The sequence below is a fragment of the Esox lucius genome, chromosome 13 (assembly GCF_011004845.1).
Source record: "Esox lucius isolate fEsoLuc1 chromosome 13, fEsoLuc1.pri, whole genome shotgun sequence".
Taxonomy (NCBI): Eukaryota; Metazoa; Chordata; class Actinopteri; order Esociformes; family Esocidae; genus Esox; species Esox lucius.
In genome coordinates, this window is record NC_047581.1 from 37,470,847 (window position 1) to 37,494,832 (window position 23,986).

The 23,986-nt window shown below is 42.4% G+C and overlaps 1 protein-coding gene across 1 annotated transcript in view; it reads left to right on the forward strand.

Annotated features, from left to right (window-relative positions):
- The first annotated feature begins 5,425 nt into the window (after window positions 1-5,425).
- bmp2k (BMP2 inducible kinase) overlaps window positions 5,426-23,986 on the forward strand; it is a 50,439-nt gene continuing 31,878 nt past the window's right edge. The window contains exon 1 of the mRNA XM_034296700.1: window positions 5,426-6,429. Within this exon, the coding sequence (XP_034152591.1) occupies window positions 6,276-6,429 (154 nt within the window). The 5' untranslated portion in view covers window positions 5,426-6,275. The remainder of the gene's footprint in view (window positions 6,430-23,986) is intronic.

The window sequence follows — 23,986 nt, forward strand, 5'->3', positions numbered from 1 at the left end:
TGTTCCTATTTAACAGCAGGTCCACCTGTCAGTAGGACAAGGGCTATGCCCATTCGCCCATGTTCTTAGATACACACTGCTGCTGGAGGCATCCACTTTAAACAGATATTATGACCAAATAGATTAAAGATGAAAGACTATGAAATAAAAATGACACTGGATCTATATCAAATGGGGTCCAAAAAGATTGACACCCTTGAGAAAACACTAGCGATATATTTTCAAGATATAACTTTATGATTCAAATACTTAAATCACAAAATGGGATATTTCATTTTTTTATGCTTGATAAAATTGCTAAGAGATCTCCCTATTTCGTGTTTTTTTGTCTCTGCTAATTTGAGAGAAAAAAGTAGCAAGATACTGATAACAAGAGAAAATAGTTTCTTTTTCTAAGAAACATGCCTCATTTCCATGTTCTGTTAATATGGCGGTCGAGCTTTGATGTTACGGTGCTATTTTTCTTCCACTTGGCACCCTGCAGTTTAAGGTCAGCAGCAGTGTGACCTGGACATTTTCAGCTCAAAACATGGTTTCCTCTGCCAGGAAGAGGAACTTCCTGAAAAAAGTAACCCTAAGCACACATTAAAATCTCTGGAATTGAAGCATCAAAGAATAACAAAGATCTAAATGAATTATTTAAGGAGAAATTAGATATATCCCTAATGTGTTCCCCAAATACACTCACCTAAAGGATTATTAGGAACACCTGTTCAATTTCTCATTAATGCAACTATCTAATCAACCAATCACATGGCAGTTGCTTCAATGCATTCAGGGGTGTGGTCCTGGTCAAGACAATCTCCTGAACTCCAAACTGAATGTCAGAATGGGAAAGAAAGGTGATTTAAGTAATTTGGATCGTGGCATGGTTGTTGGTGCCAGACGGGCCGGTCTGAGTATTTCACAATCTGCACAGTTACTTGGATTTTCACGCACAACCATTTCTAGGGTTTACAAAGAGATGAAAGTCTCGGTCACGGCTCGCATCTGGTGGAGGTTGCCTGTGAGAAGGAGGTCAGGAGTCGGGTTAGCCGCTGTAACAGCTAGAATTAGCCGACACGCGTTTGGTGAACGGGGGCAGCCAGCTAGCGGCTAACTGACGAGGCGACGGTCCGGTCGAGGAGCCCAGGCGGCTTCAGGAACCAGCTGAGAGGCTGTCCAGAGGTACAGAGGCTGTCCAGAGGTACAGAGGCTGTCCAGAGGTAGGGGTACAACGAACACAAGAGTAGCAGACGGAGAAGCGGCGAATAAGCAGCGCCAGCGTCCTCTCACGTCGGAGTTGTGGATAGCATAGGATAGCATCTTGAAGTTAATGGAGATTTGTGGGATGCACATCCAGGGCACGAAGCTCCCGTTCCACCACATCCCAAAGATGCTCTATTGGGTTGAGATCTGCTGACTGTGGGGGCCATTTGAGTACAGTGAACTCATTGTCATGTTCAAGAAACCAATTTGAAATGATTCGAGCTTTGTGACATGGTGCATTATCCTGCTGGAAGTAGCCATCAGAGGATAGGTACATGGTGGTCATAAAGGGATGGACATGGTCAGAAACAATGCTCAGGTAGGCCGTGGCATTTAAACGATGCCCAATTGGCACTAAGGGGCCTAAAGTGTGCCAAGAAAACATCCCCCACACCATTATTTTATGTCCAGCAGGTGGCCTCGTTGTCTTAGAAGAACACATACAGTACAACCAACCCAAGACAGAGACAGTGTGTTATATTATTACCTAATTATCTCAATGATTGCTTTATTCTATTACTGTATAAACTGTATATATTGATGCGTTGGCAATATTTGATGGCAATGTAATATGTTTTTCTGCCAATAAAGCAATTCCAATTTGTGTGGGGATAGAGGGGCAGGGGACAGAGAGAGTGGGTGGATACAGAAAGTAGGTGGGGATAGAGAGAAGGGGCAAGGGTGAGAGCGAGTGGGTGGGGACAGAGAGAAGGAGGGGACAGAGAGAAGTAGACAGAGAGTGGGTGGGGACAGAGAGAGGGAGGGGACAGAGAGAAGTAGACAGAGAGTGGGTGGGGACAGAGAGAAGGAGGGGGCAGAGAGAAGTAGACAGAGAGTGGGTGGGGACAGAGAGAGGGAGGGGACAGAGTGAGGGAGAGGACAGATAGTGGGAGGGGACAAAGAGAGGGAGGGGATAGAGACAAAGAATGAAAAATGGTGTCATTAGCTACGTAGCGAAGGTGTATCTGAAGGGTACATGTGTCTTTAGAGATGGGAAGGTAAGTAGTCTATACAGAAATAATCTTTCACAGAGTAGATTACCTTAGGAAAATGTTTCTGAATAAACTGTCAGACATTATTATTGAAGTGGAGGAGGGCTTGAAGGCAGATAGAGAGGACCTAATTGAATCCATGTAATCACTCAGCATCCTTCACTCTAGTCTCAGCAAAATGTTTCTCTGCTTATAGGAGACAAATAAGATCTTCCAATGTACATAATTCTCCTGTCTGCCTGTCTGTCTGTCTGTCTGTCTCTCTGTCCGCCTCTGCCTGTCTATCTGTCTGCCTGTCCATCAGTCAGTCTGTTTTTCCACATATCAGTCTGCCTATCTGTTCGTCTTTCTGTCTGCCCATCAGTCTGTTTGTCTACCTGTCAGTCTGTCTGTCCTTATGTCTGTCTGTTTGCTTGTCTGTCTGTCTGTAATTCTGTCTGTCTTCCTCTGCTTAGAGAAGAGAAGACTGGCCAACCTCCTTGTTGTCCCTCCATCCCTCTGTCCTTCTTTTTGCCCTCTTATATGCCATTTAGAAATTGCCATTTGTACCCGAACAACTGTTATCCCACTTGTAACATACACTATACTTAATACTATTATCCCACTTGTAACATACACAATACCTAATACTTGTATACATTCTGCCGTCCTCTATTTGCCTTAATTGCACATTTAGTATTGCCATTTACACTGCATTTGCTTTCATTGCACATCTACACATTGCACTTGTAATATTGAGTTGTGCTCATAAGTTTGCAGAAATTGTGAATTTATTTGCATTGATTTGGAAAATATGACTGATCATGCAAAAACGGTCTTTTATTTAAGGATAGTGATCGTATGAAGCCATTTATTATCAACGTTGTTTGGCTCATTTTTAAATCATAATAATAAAAGAAATCACCCAAATGTCCCTGATCATAAGTTTACATATCCTTGAAAGTTTGGCTCTGTTACAGACACACAAGGTGACACACACAGGTGAAAATGGCAGTTAGGTGAATTTCCCACACCTGTGGCTTTTTAAATTGCAATTAGTGTCTGTGTATAAATAGTCAATGAGTTTGTTAGCTCTCACGTGGATGCACTGAGCAGGCTAGATACTGAGCCATGGGGAGCAGAAAATAACTGTCAAAAGACCTGCGCAACAAGGTAATGGATCTTTATGAAGATGGAAAAGGATATAAAAAGATATCCAAAGCCTTGCAAATAACAGTCAGTACTGTTCAATCACTTATTAAGAAGTGGAACATTTGGGGATCTCTAGATACCAAGCCAAGGTCAGGGTGACCAAAAAAGATTTCAGCCAAAACTGCCAGAAGAATTGTTAGAGATACAAAGAAAAACCCACAGGTAACCTCAAGAGAAATACAGACTGCTCTGGAAAAGATGGATGTCAATAATAAGACAAATTATTATTGACGTGTGTTTTTGTGTAATGTTATTACTGATTGATTGTTATCTTATTTTTTAAAATTATAATTACTGTTACTTTTTAACTTTTAACTGCACTGTCGAGAGTAGGAAAACCAAACATTTCATTTCAGTAACTTGTTATTGCAACTGACAAATAAACCTTTTGAACTAGAACAGTATTAAGAACTAAGGGTATACAGACTTTTGAACAGGGGTCAGTTAAAAATATTTTTTTTGTTGCCATGTTTTGTTTCATGATTGTGCTATTCTGTTATGACCTACAGTTGAAAGTGAATCACATGAGAAATAAAAGACATGTTTTGCCTGCTCACTCCTTTTCTCTTTAATAATGGTACATATATTACCAATTCTCCAAGGGTATGCAAACCTTTGAGCACATCTGTTCATATACTTGTACATTTTCTACCCTCTATTTGCACTTCTGGTGCTAACTGCTAACTTCTGGTGCTAACTGCATTTTGTTGTACTGTGCTAGTACTGTTCAATGACAAAGTTGAATCTAATTTCCCTCCCTCCCTGTCTGAAACACCAGTGTGTGTGTGTCCATATGACACACATAAAGTGTGTTTTAAGTGTGCACACATTAGATGCAGTATTTGTGTATTGTCTAGAGCCAGGTTGCGGTGAAGTGGTGTGTTGTCCTGTCCAGGACCAGTGTATATGTGCAAGGCAGTGGTTGATTCAAACAGTCGTGACCAGGGGTGGTGGGTCACTGTCACTGTCCATTACTGTCCATCCTACTGTTGGGTAGTAGCTTATCAGCCTGCAGGTGGCAGCACATGACTCCCATATGCAGGACAATAACAAAGGTAGTAGATGAGACAGAGACCCTCTAAATCCTAGATGTCGATGGTAGGCCTAAAGGGAAACAGGATCTCCATCCAAACATGGTAGAGTATAGTCCTGTCGTGATCTTCCTGGTGGCCATGACTTCCTGTTCCTATGTAAATCTGTCTCTGCTATGTGCCTCCTTTTATAGTACAGACACAGCCACCCTACAACTAACTAGGCTACCCAGTGACCTGAATATTGCTGCACATTATGATCAGTGACCATAGCTGTTTAAATAAGTCCCTGTCTGAACCTTGCTACAACATCAGAATGGAATAGGAGTGAAACAGAATAGAAAATAATATAAAGGTTACCTGTAAATATGCACAGTTTAAAGAAACATTCTGCCAGTGCTTCTTTGCTGCCAAAGGGTTAACTGTTGTCATTCAAACCTCATACACAGACAGTACAATGGACAGAAGTAACCTATTGTAGCTGCCTAATGAGATGCCATGCCAAGTCACTTCCTTACGTAAAAACTACATTTCTATGTGATTTGGTATTCTTGAAGAAAAAAGGCCTATTTCAAAACTAAGTTGGTGTGTTGCCTAAGGATTGTAAGTCTTGGGAATACAATAAGATAATATGACATTGGCACTCAGACAAAAGTGTAAACAGAGAGGAGGTAGAATGTGTGTCTTGACTAATTGGGTGAATAGTTTAAGGGTACATTCTGTACATGCATCCACATTTCCAAAGATGATGACTATCTAACTTGATAAGAAATATGAATCTGTTTGTGTTGTTCTCCCTCAACCTAACCGGAGAGGTGAGACGCGCTGCAGACTGTCTGTCATTGACGCCGCCCCGTCAGAGCAGCGTACTGTCTGCCCTCTGCGTTCCTACACCAATCATAACAATAGGAGCGGACTGATGAAGCTGGGTTAGGTTGTCAACTGCCTGATTGGGCCACAACAAACCAAACCACCCACTTGTGCGGCGGAGAGTCACGAGAGAGTTCGAAGTTGACGGAGCCTGCGCTTGGCCGGGAGGAAGAAGACACGAGGCCAGCCACAATAAAATAAAACCAACCACCGAGGTTGCACGCGAATGGGCGTGCGGGGATTTTGTAGGATTCCACCGCGGTGGTCGTAGCGAGGCAATTTTGACCGAAGCAAGGGAAGCCTGTTAGCGAGCAAACTAGCTAGCCAACCAAGCCCAGCAGCCGTGTCCCAGAGAAGTCGCGGGCTGAAGGGAGGTGTTTCTTCGATAATCGTTTGATTACGGAGCGGTTGGACAGCTTGTTGCTAGCCAGCCAGGTAGGGACCGAGGGCTGCAGACGGTGCTCACAACATCTGTAGCGTGTTACAGTATATGCATGTTGGTGTTTCGCAAGCCTTCCACACACTGTTGTTGAGCGGTCTGCGGTTCTGCATACATGCTAGTCGTTAGCTATACACTAGGTAGCTGATATAATTACATTGGATCTAGTCAGAAGCGTGGACATACTGTACTAAGTTTTCTCCCTTCAACGACAAACAAGAATCTTATGTTCCTAACAATCAAATGTGTTGTCAAATCGGCGGGAGGGTTGTTAGCTAGCTAGGAACTAGCTAAACGGCTGGCTAGTCAGTCAAGAGTTCCTCAATAACTACGCCTTGTTGTCTTGCTGTGTCATGACATACAAGTGAAGTCCTTTCGAAGAGTATGCAGGACAAGAACAGATGTGGGATAAGTAGATAAAGAGGCAAACCTAAAATTGTACGTTATAATTAGCTACTATCGACTGTAGCTACCCAAAGGACTATTTGAAGATATACAGCCAGAATGAAGAAGTTCTCCCGAATGCCGAAGTCTGAGAGCGGCGGGTTGGGCGGGGGCTCCGGGTCTGGATCCAGCTCTGGAGTCGTGAGCAACTACTTCGGGAAAGTGTTCGCTGTGGGCCGGTATCAAGTCACCGTGGAAGAACTCATAGCAGAAGGTGTGTATGAGTGTTAATGTATCAGCTGTACACGTACACTACAAACATACGCACACACTTCGTGATTGCACAGCATTTCTATCCTCTGGCAGTTATTCTTCAGTGGAAGGGGTGGCTTTGATTTCACCACACATTTTAGTCTCAGACTCAGCTTTCAAAGTTTGTCCTTTTCCCCGAGAATACATTTCAGGTTTGTTCTACATCATGCCTTTCTGTCTGCAACTTTTCACATTATTTCCCAATGGATGCGGGCCAACACTGTCTTGGAAATGCCCCTGGGGTGTATTCATTTAACAAAAATAAACAAAGAAACTGTCTGAGGCCTACATGTGTCCAATAGAAACTGACGAACAGTTTTGCATCTAGAATGTTTGTCAGAATGAATACAAGGCTGAATGCCCGTCACCAGCTTGCCAATGCTAACTGAGCCAAACTCTTGTTGAGTCAGCATCTGGCCTATACAGTCTGCCTACTGGGCCGTACAGGTGTCCTGATTCAGTCAGGCACCAAGGCACTGACTAATCGCTCAACCTGCTTTTCTACTTCTTACTGGAAAAACAGCAGCTGGTTGTAACCGAGGTGTGTGGCATGTCAGTCTCTTGGTCTGAGTTCCATCCTTCCAGAGTGCTTTGAGAGGGTGGCGAGAAATGAATCAGGCCAGAATATGGACTGCAGAAGCTAGGTGTACTGTACTATTTGAAACACAAAAATGAAAGGTCATTTTGTGCAAATGGACTAAAGGTTGAAACCCAGGACATGTGACATGGGGGGGTTCCACCCAGTATTTACCACCAGGGAAGTGAGGGCAGAATGAGGAAGTGTGGAAGTATACTGCAGCTAAGTAGATGTTTGTTTTTCTCCTAGTGCATAAAAACATTTCCCTCCATTAACACACACACACATGCGCACACACACTCATTCCCCCGAAGAGCTCAGTAACCATTGTTCTGTACATTAGAAAGGAGCGGAGACTAGCAGCCAGTATTCCAAGCCTGGCTAAATGCAGATGTTCTAAACAGACCGACAGTGTCATGCAACTTCCTTTGTGCCGTGTGTCCCACTTAGAGTCCTACTGGCCTCATACCAAATGACACTCTGCCCCCTACATATAGTGCAAGGTTTTTGAGCCAGGACTGGAATGCATTACATACGTTAAAGGGTGATTTTCGGGACGCAGACACTTAATCGATGCAACCAAAAGGGCGATGGAAATGGATCCCGGCCGGCTATGACGCGCCACACGGTTGAAACAAGCCTTTAGTTTGGACCTAATTAACTTGTCACTATGTGAAGCAGTCGTGAATCATCCCAATCTTGCCACTCCAAAACACCACTCTTACATGAGAGGCCACAAGCCCAGTCACTGTCAATGCAATCAGCTGTGGTCAAAATGGACATTCATTAAGACCACAAAGCAGAGCTCCCGTGGGTGGTTTTGCCTGGGTAGTTCCTCATCGCTGCATGCACAGGACAGGTGTTTTAAAATGCAGCATTCTTTCTGGGCACTTTCAAGGTAACCACCTACTGCATTCTACGTGGAAGGAAGCGATTTAAGGAAACCTCATTCTTTCCTGGAGGAAGCCGCCTATTGACGTGTTAGAAGCCAAGAAGTGTCAGCCGCGGAGGAATCGCATTACACTTCCTTGTTTCCTCATGTCCTGTCTTTGCTCGCCGCCTCCTCAAAGCTTTAGATGACCAGAATTGAGGGGGAGGTATCTCAGTTTAAACTGATTTCAAAGGCTGTCAATCAAGCTCAGTGTCAGGCAAGAGATCGGCTTGCTGGCAAATACCATTTTTGTTGGTGGTTAAGAGACGTTGTACGAATGAGGAGTTGGGCACGCAGCTCTACTGCCGGGGAGGGGCAGAGCTGCAGAAAACAAAGATTTCTGAGTGTTGGAGATTTTGACTCCTTTTGGTTACGCTGATCCCACTTACATGATTACAGTGAATGCAGGGGGCTAGAAGTACGAGAGTTGTCTGGCATTGTTAGAGAAACTGTCTTTTTAGTGATCTTTGCCTAAATAGCCCACTGCCTTTTATTGATTTTTTTTTTTTACATTTCCTTTAAATACTTTTTTTTTGTAAAGCAAATATATTCTGACAAATATTACTTATTCAGTACTTGCATGTATAACCTAAATACATATATTTGATATATTGCTTCAGTGTTCTTCCTCAGCTAAAGAAAGTCAAGTTTGGTCATGAAGAAAGAGAACGCATGGCTAGCTGGCAACATGTTCTGCCATTTCACAATTGCCTGGAGTGACTTGTTACTAGGCCTACTTCTAAACAAACAAAAACTACTTTTAGAGTGAATTCTAATATTGTTTGCTTTATTGTTTTAACAGTTTTTTTTAGCAGGCAGTAGTGTCTTTTCGTAGCGCATCCTTTTGACTTAATAAGGCAAGCTTTTAACAAATAATCACATGCATTATAAAAAATACACCCTTCAGTTCAGTGTCCTTGTTGGTATTATCCTAGCCGTATCCTAGTATGATATCCTGCTTGTCGCTATTAACCCCCAGAAGCTAAAAATAGATTCATATTTTTTTGGGTCACAGAGGAGAAAAAGAGGCTAGTCTTGTAATTGTCGTTATCAGGCCTTCTAAACAAAATGCTTTTGAAGGGGTTTCTGATAACGCCTCTGTGGTTTTGTTGTGAATCAGATTATATTCCTTTGTCAACGCAATATTATATTTTGCCAGTACTATAGATCTTTAGTACGATAGTTCCAGTACTATAGATCTTTAGTACGATAGTTCCAGTACTATAGATCTTTAGTACGATCTTTAGTACGATAGTTCCAGTACTATAGATCTTTAGTACGATAGTTGCAGTACTATAGATCTTTAGTACGATAGTTCCAGTACTATAGATCTTTAGTACGATAGTTCCAGTACTATAGATCTTTAGTACGATAGTTCCAGTACTATAGATCTTTAGTACGATCTTTAGTACGATAGTTCCAGTACTATAGATCTTTAGTACGATAGTTCCAGTACTATAGATCTTTAGTACGATAGTTCCAGTACTATAGATCTTTAGTACGATAGTTCCAGTACTATAGTACTGGATGTGGATCCAAGTGACAGGACCGCCTGCGTCTTTTCAGGGTGCACATAGTATTACACACTTCTGAGTACTCGGTTAAAGGAACAAACATGTAATTTTACGTAAACAATAGGATTGTATGTTGTTGGAATTATAACAAAAGGAAATTTAAAATGACAGTTCAACCATCCTTCCTCGCAGTTTGTGGTCCCTCTAGATCTTTACTTAGCTAACCAGGAAGTTCAACTAAATACACAGGACTTAACAGCTCAAGTTTTTCCCAGATGTGCTGTCTCCACAAACAAGCAGATGAGTGGCGCAACTTGTTTCGCTGTTCTGGGGAAGTGCCTCAAGCTTCACATTAACAGTCTCTTAATCTTCTAATGCAGAGTTTCCCAAACTAGGGGTTGTGACCCCATGTGGCGTCACTTGATATGAAAATGGGGTTCGGGAGAATGTTTTCCAATCGACTCCCATAGCCTCAAATAAAAACATAAGTTAAATAATTTTTCTTCACATGGTTGGGTTTGCAAGAATTTTTAGATATCGAAATGGGGTTGTCGGCCAAAACAGTTTGGGATCCCCTGTCCTAATGTGTTTTAGAAGAGCCTGTATTTATTCATGTAGCAACAAATATGCATACAATTTATAAAAAAACAAATGCAAACTTTTATAAAGTAATGACTATTGAAATTCATTCATGTCTTTCTTTGAAATCTCTTGGATATGGTTTGCAATATCAAATATTCAATTACAGATGTGTGGTGTATCAAGGGATTAAATGAATAATGTGTTGAAAAGGTATTGGAATGGGACCTCCTCAGTGCTTGTTGTAGACACACAAGGAAATGGAGAAAGGATGCATTGTAATGGAATGGGAATGGGGCCTGAGCCAAGCTAGGTGAAGTCACATGGAAGGGAGAGAGGATGCATTGTAATGGAATGGGAATGGGGCCTGAGCCAAGCTAGGTGAAGACACAAGGGAAGGGAGAGAGGATGCATTGTAATGGAATGGGAATGGGGCCTGAGCCAAGCTAGGTGAAGTCACAAGGAGAGGGAGAGAGGATGCATTGTAATGGAATGGGAATGGGGCCTGAGCCAAGCTAGGTGAAGTCACAAGGGAAGGGAGAGTGGATGTATTGTAATGGAATGGGGCCTGAGCCAAGCTAGGTGAAGTCACAAGGGAAGGGAGAGTGGATGTATTGTAATGGAATGGGGCCTGAGCCAAGCTAGGTGAAGTCACAAGGGAAGGGAGAGTGGATGTATTGTATTGGAATGGGGCCTGAGCCAAGCTAGGTGAAGTCACAAGGGAAGGGAGAGTGGATGCATTGTGTCCCAAATGGCAGGTTGTTTGCACTATATGATCGTCATTTGGTTAGTAGCCACTGTAAATGTGACTGAGAACACGAGACATCGTCAGGGAAACGCCGCTTATCATCCTCTATTGTCTCTAGCTGCCCCCTACCTGCCCCTCTCCTCTCTCTGGCTGCCCCCTACCTGCCCCTCTCCTCTCTCTGGCTGCCCCCTACCTGCCCCTCTCCTCTCTCTGGCTGCCCCCTACCTGCCCCTCTCCTCTCTCTGGCTGCCCCCTACCTGCCCCTCTCTTGTCTCTGGCTGCCCCCTACCTGCCCCTCTCTTGTCTCTGGCTGCCCCCTACCTGCCCCTCTCTTGTCTCTGGCTGCCCCCTACCTGCCCCTCTCTTGTCTCTGGCTGCCCCCTACCTGCCCCTCTCTTGTCTCTGGCTGCCCCCTACCTGCCCCTCTCTTGTCTCTGGCTGCCCCCTACCTGCCCCTCTCTTGTCTCTGGCTGCCCCCTACCTGCCCCTCTCTTGTCTCTGGCTGCCCCCTACCTGCCCCTCTCTTGTCTCTGGCTGCCCTCCAGTCTTTACTGTTTCTATGCAAACAGTTTTCTCTCATCACTGAAATAAACCAAGACACAAATGCTGTAATTGGCGATGTTGCACATGAAAATCAGAAAACGAAAAACTCTGGTTTTGTTTGTTGCGTCAGGGTCAATGTTAAGATCCCCCCCCCCCTGAAACTGCTTATTGCCCCTCTTAACAGTCCCTAGTTACCAGGTTCTCCCATAACCTGAAACTTGTGCTACAACCCAAGTTACATGCAGATCAGTCATTATGTCCCAAAGGAAACCGGGTTTTGGTATTTTCAAGAAAATTCAAAATGGTGTAAAATTATGGCAGAACTTATGGCTTCTTGAGACAAAGGGGTTCCTTGTGTGTGGACCTATCTACCAATTTTCACAACACTATGTCACAATAAACTAAAGTGGTACATGCCTTAACTTCAACCTGTATGTTTTTGTTTTAATGGAGGGAGGTTTCAAGGGAATTGCCGTGACAAACCTTCCAAACTGGGTATTTAATGTTCTTATTTTATTTTCCTCTGTCCTTTGCTTAAACTCCAACCATAAAACAAAGTGCTGTTTGAGTGGATTGGTCTTGAAATTAAACAGGCTTCCATTTGGTTGGCAGAGCGATTGTTGTATGAAGATACTGTAAAACATGGCATTTCCAACTACCCTAATCATTGTTTGCCACATTTTGTTTTGGGGGGGGGGGTGTAGTTTTATTTGCAGTTTTTATCTACCAATTTAAGGCAGCCAGACAAAGAAGCTGTATCTATCAGATGATGTGCAGGAACTTAGTCATTTCCTCTTCTCCCCGTAGTGCTGTTTGAGGTCTGACACGGTCTTACAGAAGATGCAGAAATGACAAGATCAATCATGTCACAGGAACCAACTGTGAGCTAGTCACCCATGGCCTATTATTTCTCCCAAACCTATGAAGTGATGCTTTCCCTTACAGATTAGCTGACTAATGTGAGTTCCTACACTTCAAGGCGAGGCTATAATCTGAAACCCGTTTGTTTCATGCACATTAAATCTGAGGTCCTGTTGTCGAAGGAGGCTTATTTTCTAGGCTGCTTCTCTTTGTGTTGTTCTGATGAATGTGAAGTCAAACACAAGAAAGATATAACGAGTGTGTGCAAAGTGGACCCTTAAGACCTGGAGAATTTACATGAAAGTACTTAAGTCATCTTGGTAACATTCTTGGTTGTAGTCATGGAAGTGTCAGACTACACTGAGGGGAGGATCTGCTGTTATGTAGATTTTTCTCATTAGGAGGAAAAAGACAGGAGCAATGCACTCCCTTACTATCAAGTATGATTTTATATGCATGTCAGTATATGGGCCGTGGAAACAAAACGTTTGTATGCAGGCAAGCTGTTGAGAGGACAGCTAACGTTTACATACGAGAGAATTCTTGGAATTCTCTACTATTCTTTTCTTCCACACAGTCAACAACTGGCCTGGCATTTCTGGTTGTCAGTGTCACCTGCTGTAGTGTCTCTGTAGTGTCAGGGGTTTACCTCCCCTGCTGTAGTGTCAGGGGTTTACCTCCCCTGCTGTAGTGTCAGGGGTTTACCTCACCTGCTGTAGTGTCTCTGTAGTGTCAGGGGTTTACCTCACCTGCTGTAGTGTCTCTGTAGTGTCAGGGGTTTACCTCACCTGCTGTAGTGTCAGGGGTTTACCTCACCTGCTGTAGTGTCTGCGTTGGTCCATAACTGTCTTAAAGCGGTGGATTGTTTGTTGGCCCCACATGGGAACAGTACTCTTTTATTAGGGGTCAGCAACCTATGGCTCTTTAACCACACTGTTCTTAGCCGTGGAATAATGGCCAGGTACCACATCACCTTGTGGCTTATTGTTTTATATATAAGTATACGCTCAGTACCTTTCAAAGGTTTGGACCTACTCATTCATAATAGTGAAGACATCAGCGCTATGAAATAACACCTACAGAATTATGTAGCAACCAAAAAAAGGGTTACGCAACTCAAAATGCATTTATATTTTAGATTTTTGAAGTGGCCACCCTTTGACTTGATGACAGCTTTGCACACTCCGTCCACCAGCTGAGTGAACAGCCCAGGTCTTAAGTTCAGAGGGTGGATGTGGCAGTTGAGGTAACAGCCCAGGTCTTCAGTTCAGAGGGTGGATGTGGCAGTTGAGGTAACAGCCCAGGTCTTCAGTTCAGAGGGTGGATGTGGCAGTTGAGGTAACAGCCCAGGTCTTCAGTTCAGAGGGTGGATGTGGCAGTTGAGGTAACAGCCCAGGTCTTCAGTTCAGAGGGTGGATGTGGCAGTTGTGGTAACAGTGGGTAGACTTCACAAGACAAAACATATTTTCAATCCTAAATTTGCAAGCCTTCATGTGGGCAGTGTTTTCAGTTAATTCCTGGAGGAAGATATTTCAAATCTGCCTAACATAAATTTTCCATGCGTCGTCCCCGGACACCCTTGAACACGGTTTAGTGAATCAATCTAAAGGCTGTCACTGGTGCTGTAGAGGGTTTCCTGAAAGCCTCTAACTTCTGGAGCTCCTCTCCACATGACAATATGCTCTGCTAGTCAGAGGTTGCCGACTCTGTAAAGTCACTAACTTTGACCAGAGCTTCTTCACTGTTGGTGATGAACCATGCCTTTTGCCGTCCGTCCCTCTGGTCCTGCTTGGTGCGGATGGCGTTGGTGATGCTTGTTAACCTCGTTTTAATGTTCTCCTGTTGTTGTTGCCCCAACTTCTCAGATAATGTTATGACTGAATTGCCCTTAATCTAAAAAAAGATTCACATGTATAGATCCTTGATAGCAGTGTTCTTACCGCTGCAGACGCCAAGCATCCTAGGTGGGTGTTCTGTGTATTTGAGAGAAACATATTGAAGGTTTTTTTCTGTGTGCTGGATGGTGTTGACACACCTTAACATGGTTCTATTGTTCAGCCAGATTGTCTGAATTGGCCAGAGAGGTGAAAGATTTTTAAGAGTAACTAGATGGATGATACTGCTGTAACGATACAACGATTTTATGTAGAATCACTATTTTATCACAATATTGTACCAATACTCTGATCTCTAGAATTGATATCATGATATCACAGAGGAGTGCACTCGCATCAGAGCACGTTGGCCAATTACTGTTTTTGAACAACAATCTTGACCCCAAAGTAATTTGTATGTAGCAGTGTTTTTTCAGTATCTAGTTTCAGTAACTTGTTGTTTTAATTTCTCTAAATAATTATAATACAGAGCTTAGTTGATCTATGCAACATTTTGGCATAGCTTAAGTTTTCAAAATGACACATGGCCACCCTTAAGTTATTTTAATTTCTCTTTATTAAAATCATAATATGCTAATTGATGTTTCGCTAAGAATGTACTTTTCAGAATTGTATACTGCTATGGTCTTTGTGTTGACTGGCTAAACTGTCCTGAAGGTCAGTCCTTAACATTCAGTTTAGAAGTAATTTAAAATTAAGTGGTTGTTTTTTGCCGGACCGCATAAACGAGCCTCGCCGCAGACAATTATGCATTTGGATTTGTTCAGGATAGACAACAACTTTGCTACAACCCAGCTACAACGGTGGATTTTTTTAAGTATGCATCCATGCATGCTTTTTGGGATAATGTAGATCACAACCCCTTACGCAGTAAAAGTGGAGGGGTTTCCTCAATTCTCTCGTCTTTTCACTTGACAAAATAGTCAGTTATCTTCACCTATGTTGATAGTTATTGTATCAGTGTCATTCACAAATGGGAAAAAAAAAACGAACGTTTGATTTCCATGAAATGAAATATCTTTGGCAGTGTAACGTTCATCTTCAGTCCCGTTAGCAATTGCTCAATTCCTATGACTGTTCCAAGTAATAAGTAGATATTAGCCTATTACTGGCTTGTAAGTTGTTAAAACGGCCAGTGTTTTAAACTAACATTTCTAACTGAATAACGTTTCTTATTAACACAAGGCTTAATGGTGTCCAGCTAAATATTCAAACTTGGCGTGATGTGTGCCAAATGATGTCGTGTTGCAGTTTTCTGACGAGGCAGTATGTCCCTATATGTGACAGAATTCCTGAACGGGGGCTTATCCCAAAATTTGAGTTTGGCTTTTTATAAAAGGTCCAGATTCAGAGCTTTGTAATGGTATATAAAACAGATATGAAAGATATGCTGCTTTAAAAGTTGATAATCTGCTCTACTTAGTTCTGAGAAAAAAGCCTTGATAAAGATCCACACTTTCCAGAGAGCTGGTCTTTGGTTACGCCCATTCAGCATAGTTCACACACTCTCAGACCTTAACCCCACCCAGCTATTTAAGTAATCAAATGGGGACACTGGCCTTGTGCTAAAGTGGTTTGGTTGGTCTCTAATAAACACATACTATATCAAACCAAATTCTTGATACTTTAACATTTATACCTGATGTATCTTAGCAGCAGGATTCATTATACATAGTAGAAGCAATGTAAGTGCAGATAGTGGAGGTGGACAGCCACTGAGCCATTATAGTTTATAGATTAGGCATAACCACACACACCTGGATGAATGACCGGTCAATCAGGTAGCTTATCAAACTGAAAGTGACAGGCTCAGTTTTGTGAAGACTATACAAACAGTAGCTAAGCATAATCACACACAAGCTAGAAACCAGGAAATGTAACCTAGCTAGCTAACGTTAACCGTAACATTATTTACTGTGCAAAACAATTTGCAAAGCATAATCACACACAAGCTAGAAACCAGGAAACGCTACCTAGCTAGCTAACGTTAATAATAATTTCAGTAGCTATAGCTAGATAACAACTTCGACAACTTTTTCAAAAGGAATTATCTGTACCTAGTTAGCAAATGTTTCCCATATACATGTAGGAATGTTTCGCGGCAGACTGATTTTCCTCTGATTGCATACAAAGTCCTATGTTGTTTGCGTTTAGTTTGTTGACCTTGTTTACAAACTTGTCTTTTCACTGCCGAAGTCGTTCAATACTCCAAGAATCTATGCATCTTTCATTGTTGCTATCAAAACTGACATGGTTGTCCTTTTCTTATACATGTAATCCGTCAATAGTTGTTTTATACAAGAGGAGCTAGCGTTTTCTTTCTACCATTGGCACTGCAATGAAATGCCTCAATTTTGCCTGAACGTTTTGAAGAGTATCAAAGTCTGGGATTTCCTCATGTCTTCCGATTCCATCTTCTGAGTAGTTTCTTCCAGAAAGAAGTATCTCACAATTTCAGATTTTTTATAACACCAGCAAAATTCAGGGCAGTGATGGGATTCACAGCTGTAGCAATGCGATCGCAGTTGTCCATTTTAGAAAATCTTGGGATCACAATGATTTACTGACCAAGCAGTCGCGTTGTTGACAAAAGCCAGTTACTTGATTGACCAATCAGAACTCATTATGTCAGCATGTCCAGCCCCTTCATTATCTCAGCAAATGGAAGGAAAAGTCCTGTATTCTCCACTGGTTAAACAAGGATTTTAGTTTTAAATTTTATTTCGTATTTACACTTCGCATACCGGTTTGTTATTAAGTCACATGAAACTGGCATTTCTTGAAGTTTCAGAACATGTTTTTCTTAAAAACCGCTCTCCTTAAAAGTAGTGACATGCGAAATTCGCCCTCGTTCAGGAATTCTGTCACACGTACAAAACAGTACATATTTCAGATGTATCTGCAAAGTACGTACTTGTAGTATGTGATTTGAGATTCAGCCAATGCTTCCAGTTTCCTTTTCGTTCACATAGCGTAGTGAATGTGTAGCCTAATATTATTTGAGGTTTTCTGTAGCACTTCATTCAGTTGTGATAACGTGTTGAATCATAATGTATATTGCGATATACATCGTATCTTAAGCTACTTGCAAATACCCACTTGTAATGGATGATCACTTGACCCTCTACACCAGGGGTGGGCAATATTTTTCACTGGGGGGGCCACACTGAAAATGCCAGAGAGCATCGTGGGCCAGAATACTTTTTTAACCAACATGCCTAAAAAACACACAACATAGCTGACTCTGTTAACTTGCATATAATATTTTGCATATTTATTTTCCATGCAACACCGTTTTCATAATTGAATTGAATTTACTTTAACAATGTTTTTTATTTTATGTTAACAACTGTTATTGGCAAAGGCCTAAAAAGAAAATCCCTTTTTAGGGTTATTACTCAACAGAAATGTTGCAACACATGTTTGCCTTAAAACTTAACTTTCAACTCAACTGAGTAAGCTACATTACATAAGGTATAGTGTATAACAGTTATATAGGTATAATAGTTATTAGGGCAGACATAAGTCTATGAAACCACTTCTGAAGATTTTTGCCGTCATCTAACTTCATACAGTATATTTTTTGTACTACTTGCTTTTAACGACAGCGATTCCAGCAGCCCAGACCCAAGAAATCAACTTTTAGGGCTACTCACTCAATATGAACAGGAGAGCCTCATATGGGCGTTGACAAGTTAGGTGAAGTCAGGCGTCATATCTGTTGAAGCAGTGTATGGTACTGTTGATGCAGTGTGTGGTACTGTTGATGCAGTGTGTGGTACTGTTGATGCAGTGTGTGGTACTGTTGATGCAGTGTGTGGTACTGTTGATGCAGTGTGTGGTACTGTTGATGCAGTGTGTGGTACTGTTGATGCAGTGTGTGGTACTGTTGATGCAGTGTGTGGTACTGTTGATGCAGTGTGTGGTACTGTTGATGCAGTGTGCGGTACTGCTGCAAGATGTTCATCAGTGAGGCTGCATCTGAGCTTGGACTTGTTGAATTGTAGCATCGGTTGACAGTTTTTGTATTTCGCTCCCGGCTTGCTCTGGAAGTGCCTCTGCAAATTGTACTCTGTGACGTTAGCTTGACACATTAAGCAAGTTGCTTTACCTGCAAATAAATATTTTCGTTATCAACTTTTCTTAGGCTCATTTCCAGGGATCACTAGCCATCAATTGCTTATAGTATGTACAAATGATAACTCCCGCGCATGGATTGTGGTGCTGGTCCCTACGTATCATAGCAACGCTAATACCTTGTTTCAACTTAAAGGTATTTTAAACAGACAGTATGATACTGCTGTACTTATTACTGGGAGTGCCACAGGACTTTTAATTTTAAAATAAATAAATATGCAACAGTAAATAAAGTAACGTAATCTGCGGACCTCGTCAGGTATTTTTTATTTTGTATTATTTTAAAAGTTTTGACTGTATTGCGGGCCGGATAGAATGACTCAATGGGCCGGATCCGGCCCGGGGGCCTTATCTTGCCCAGGTCTGCTCTACACACAAGTCATTTGTCTTCCTAGAGGTCACTGTGGGGGTTCTTCAAATGTAACTGTCTAGGCCAGTTCCACTCCATTTTTACATTGCAAACCTTTAATCAGGGAGTTTTTTTTTTAAACATTCAGACCTGGGACAACAGGTGGGTGCTATAAATATGATCCAACATTTAGACCTGGGACTGCAGGCTCCTCTCTTGTAGTGTAATAGTTGAATGCCAGTACCATTGGTTAGAGAGTTGAATACCTTGACATTAGGGTTTTTTCCTAATTATAACCGGTTTGAGTGACTCCAGGTTTTTGGAGTTCCTTTGGAAAGGAAAGAAAAAGGTGCAGTGGTCTCTTGATTTTTTTTCGGAGCTGTATAACCAGTTGATACGACATAACAATTTCAGTGGAAGGAGATGTTACCTTTAAGAACCGGCACTCCTAAATGATCCTCCATATCATGTCTGTGTTGAGAACGGTTCTCTCAGACAGCGCAGTCAGAGAATACAGCTGTCCTATTCAGGAGTGCAGAGGAAAGTACACGTCTACCTACTGATAACAGATATTATCGTTTATGTTTGACACAGACCATGTGAACAGGACAGTTTAAGATTAACCTTTAGCAGAGCGCCGTCGTGGTCTCAGCAAACCCAGGTCTTCGACTGTTATCTCGCTACTTGTCGTTTTATGTTGGGTCATTGATTGAGTGTCGGTCCCATGGCCTGGCAATCCAGAAAGTACTGAATGATTTAATCAATGCAAATGCATTTGTCTTCATGGATTTTTCTGTCCCGGTTCTGGTAGACCCAGACGCCTAATTATTGTTTGATGGCTAGAGGCTTCTCTTTGGAAAGGCTTTTGCAGCTTTCTTGTTTGTTACAGTCAGCTAGTTGACTTTTTGACTCTGTTTTTGTCAGCTTGTTCTTTTAATAAAAGCAGATTATTTTGATTAGTGAAACAAATCAAAGTCATTTGTTGCATTGAGCTCAGGAGGCCCTCTGAAATTAACCTGAACTTCTGATTGTCTCTCTGTGTCAGGGATATTTGTACAACTCATTCAATGATGTAGCCAATTATAGAACTAATTTCTGTTTCACCCTGCCTCAGAACTAAAGGAGTTTTGTTTTTTTCTCCCACTCTGTGCCTGGAGTTCAGTCCCTCAGTTCTGACCAAAGGCCTGAAGTTCAGCTTGAGGAAGGGATGGCTGTCCTTAATATGACACTACTGCTTCAGCCTATTAATGTAAAAAAACAACAGAAGCAGTAATGAAGATTGATTTGACGTTGCGAAAGCCATTTTCCAAGCTTTTGAATGCTGATGGTTCATCACATCCAGAAACAGTCTGTTGGTTTCTGTGAATCTGTATACATCCCTGGGCTTGAATTTGATGGTTATCAAGGTAGGTAAATTTTCTAGGTCCTTCATCACATGCAAATATTAGCCCTAATAATAGATTTCTTCCCTTTAACTTTGCTGAGGTGTTTCCTGAAGGACCCTGTCATGTGCATTTCACAATTCGGAGGCGTTTAGACAGACTGAACGACTAATGTTGCCTTTTACGTAATAATTTAGGCTACATGATGTTTCATTTCATATTTTCTGGCAGACAAGCTGGTGGGGTTGGGTTGTCATGGGCGCAGCAACTTGAACAGCACCTTTTGCCCGTATCCAATTGTTTGAGACACCGCTCATTATCCTTAGGGGATGGAACTTGGAGACAGAGCTTAAAGAGACAATGAGAGAGAGAGAGAGAGAGAGAGAGAGAGAGACTCAACAGAATAGCATATTGTTTTGATTTATAAAAAGTGTTATGTCCTTGCCTGGCTATCTAGACCTCAGCTGTTCACTCACAAACGTTGCATTGCAGTTGCGAAGTAGGCAGTGGTCAAGCGACGGATCGAGCTGCTGAATAATTTGGTTTTGTTCATCAGGTTATGTCGCTGTATATGCTACATTTTAGGCTTGAGTTAACACTGACCTCTGTGGCTGATCTTCACAGTCACAAACCAGTAGAGACACACAAGATGGGTGGCTAACATTTCTCCCACAGAAGGAAACCAACAGGACAGATGTTGATTGAAGACACACAGAACACTGCCCCTCTTTACAAATGACTAATCCTCTTCAACGCCTCTCCACTCTAAAGATCTTTAGATTGACTTGCTCTACAACGCTGAAATTAGCCTGATGCTATGGATATTTCTACTTATTGAGACAACAGGATGTTGCCGTTTTGACCGATGGCGTTGTATTTAGGTTGTGTAGTGGGATGTACTGCTCCCATGACCGTACCATCCGTACCGAAGTCCTCCTGCCCTGGCCGGCCGTGATTTTACGTGGCCTGGCGTTTTATGTCTTGTTTACTAGAGGTCAGTAAAATGTTTGTTTGATGTGGAGCCGTGAAGTGGAGCTGTGGAGCGGAAGTCGTGCCTGTGAACCGACACGTCTTTTGTCGAGTCGTGTGGATCTCTCTCGGCTTTCAGAGGAAACGACCACATTGTTCCACCGGCCTTGAGTATGAACAGGCAGAGGCTGCAGTCCAAATGGCATCCTATTTTCTAGAGGGCATGGTGTGGCACTGGGCTGTTTGCGGGATAGGGTACCCCAGGCTAGGGCGTGGTTTGGGATGCAGGCGTTGGAGTCTGAGCTGTGCCATTGTCAACGTTGACCAGCTCAGATCAGTTGGATCCTTATCTTTCTGCAAACAAGCCGTTCTTGTGTTGACCGAGTTCTGTTGGCGTTCTGAGGTCCAGACTCTGGTTAGTCAGGGGTTTTCTTAACTTTTTAGGGGCCCCAGGCGAGGTTGGGTTTAAACCCCTCGCCACCTCTGTGATCCAGTAGGCACAGACCTGGGGCTCTAGGCGCCCCCCCCCCATTCTGCCTGGCCATGTGTACAGTGAGAGACAGAGGGGGTGAGTGGGGGGGGGGGCGGGGCACACAGTGCAGATTAGAAGTGGAACAAGAAACTAGAAATTAATGATTGACACCGGCAATGCTGACCGCTTATCGTAGGAATTTGGTTGATTCTGTTGGTGGCGTTAACCAGCCTGTGCTACAGAATGAGATGTTTGAACTTTTTTAGTTTGAAACGTTTCTATGGGTTTTAATGGCAGGCAGTGGTACCTTTTTAAACTGCAGTTTCAAGAAGGAAAAAGCTGTTTATCCTCTCGTGCTTCTGTAAAATGCTGATTCATAACAGGAATAAGTAGATTAATATATTATTACATTTTTAGGTCCAGAAATTAGTGGTGCACAGTGTTGTTAACCTTTTGGTTCTATACGTTAAAGTCATATTTAATTTCGTCAAGCTGCAGTAAAAATTCACCATCTATTAGTCTCCATGCTTGATCCCTCACTCTTCCTGATGAGAAGTGTCCATATACCTTTTTAGTTAGATCTGTACTGCCTATGGTTTTGTTGTTTGGCTTTCTGTTATGTCATTTTTTATGATTGAAAAACCTTTCCCCTTTCTAGGGCAACACCTGGAGTTAATCAGGATAATTTGTTGTGATTAGACGAGAATAATAGAGATGACATGGCGACATCTGTTTCAACTTGACCGTAACTGACCTGAAGAACTGGAGCGGTCTTTGAAAAGTTCCTTTTTTGGAGTCACAGAAAGGTTGAGCTGTGTTGAGGCGTGAAGAACACTGTTGTGGCTCGATGTGGTGAACATGAAACCTGAACGTACACCTTTTATCCCCGTCAGTACGACTCGGTCGCCTTTTCTCTTTTAGGGTTTCCAGTCCAAACCCCAACTATTCTCTTTTAGGGTTTCCAGTCCAAACCCCAACTATTCTCTTTTAGGGTTTCCAGTCCAAACCCCAACTATTCTCTTTTAGGGTTTCCAGTCCAAACCCCCACTATTCCTGCAGCCACATCTTATTGGTCTAGTGACGGCACAGGATGTTGCTGATACTAAGTTCCTCAGCCGACCCCTGATCATGTTTTTTCATACCTCAGAACCAATACCTCAGAACCAGCATGCTATCATACCAAACCCAGCTGGGCTTTTGGTTTTTTCATACCTCAGCTCCAGCATACTATCATACCAAACCCAGCTGGGCTTTTGGTTTTTTCATACTTCAGAACCAATACCTCAGAACCAGCATGCTATCATACCAAACCCAGCTGGGCTTTTGGTTTTTTCATACCTCAGCTCCAGCATACTATCATACCAAACCCAGCTGGGCTTTTGGTTTTTTCATACTTCAGAACCAATACCTCAGAACCAGCATACTATCATACCAAACCCAGCTGGGCTTTTGGGTTTTTCATACCTCAGAACCAGCGTATTATCATACCTAACCCAGCTGGGCTTTTGGTTTTTTCAGGTACACGTGTTTGTCATTGTTACTGCAACCATATGGATGAGTGCAGTAACATCATGCCAGGATCAAAAGACCCATCTGAGGCCCTCCGAAGAAACATTTTGAGGAGTGTTACAAAGCCGTTTGGCAGCAATTCGAAGATCATCATTCCAGCATCCAATAGATCACCTATGTATGGAGAGAATTCCAGACCAATGGCAATCTAGATAGTAGAGGTCATCCCACCAAATTCAGCCCACGAACTGACCGAAATATGATCATAGAAGTGTCTATGAACCCCAGGGTAACATCAAAGGATGTTATCCCTGTTGTCCACAGGCCTTTCTTGCCACAGTCAATGTTAAACTGCATGAGTCAACTGTTAGAAAGAGGCTGCACAAACTTGACCTACATTGGAGGTCAGTAAGGAAGAAGCCTCTGGTCTCAAAAAAGAATGACTACGCACTACTGACACACAACCCCTGTTAAAGACCAAAACTACTAGAACAATATTCTTTGGACATGATTCAAATGTGAAGCTGCCAACCTCCATGTTTGGCAAAATGGTAACCTTAGCTTTTAACAAGAACTTCTCTCTTTACAGTTTTAATGGCAGAAAGTACAAGCTGTGATTCAAAACGGGGGTAGGGCCTCTGCAGGTTTTGTCTCAGGATGAGAAATCTATTAAAGGCACAAAATAATATTGCAATATTTTAAAAACAACAAGTTTTATGTAGTTGTTAAAACCTCACATGTTCTACTGAAGGGTTTTTCATACTTGGAGTATCATTAGTGGATCCACATGTTTTTGATGTGTTCCAGAACAAAGCCAATGAAGGAGATGATCAGGTGACCATGTAAATCAGCCAGAGAAGCTCTGGACTACATCAAACCAGCAGACTTGCTTTGACCGTCATACCCAAGGACAGTTTTGAGAAAGTGTTCTTCAGGCACTTGCATAAACCTGGGAAGTCTCCTTCCTTGAGCCTGAACGGCATCTTCGTATGCAGACGGGCCTTTTTTTTAAGTTATTCTGCTGCAGGACTATTTTATCTTCGTGTCAGTGCC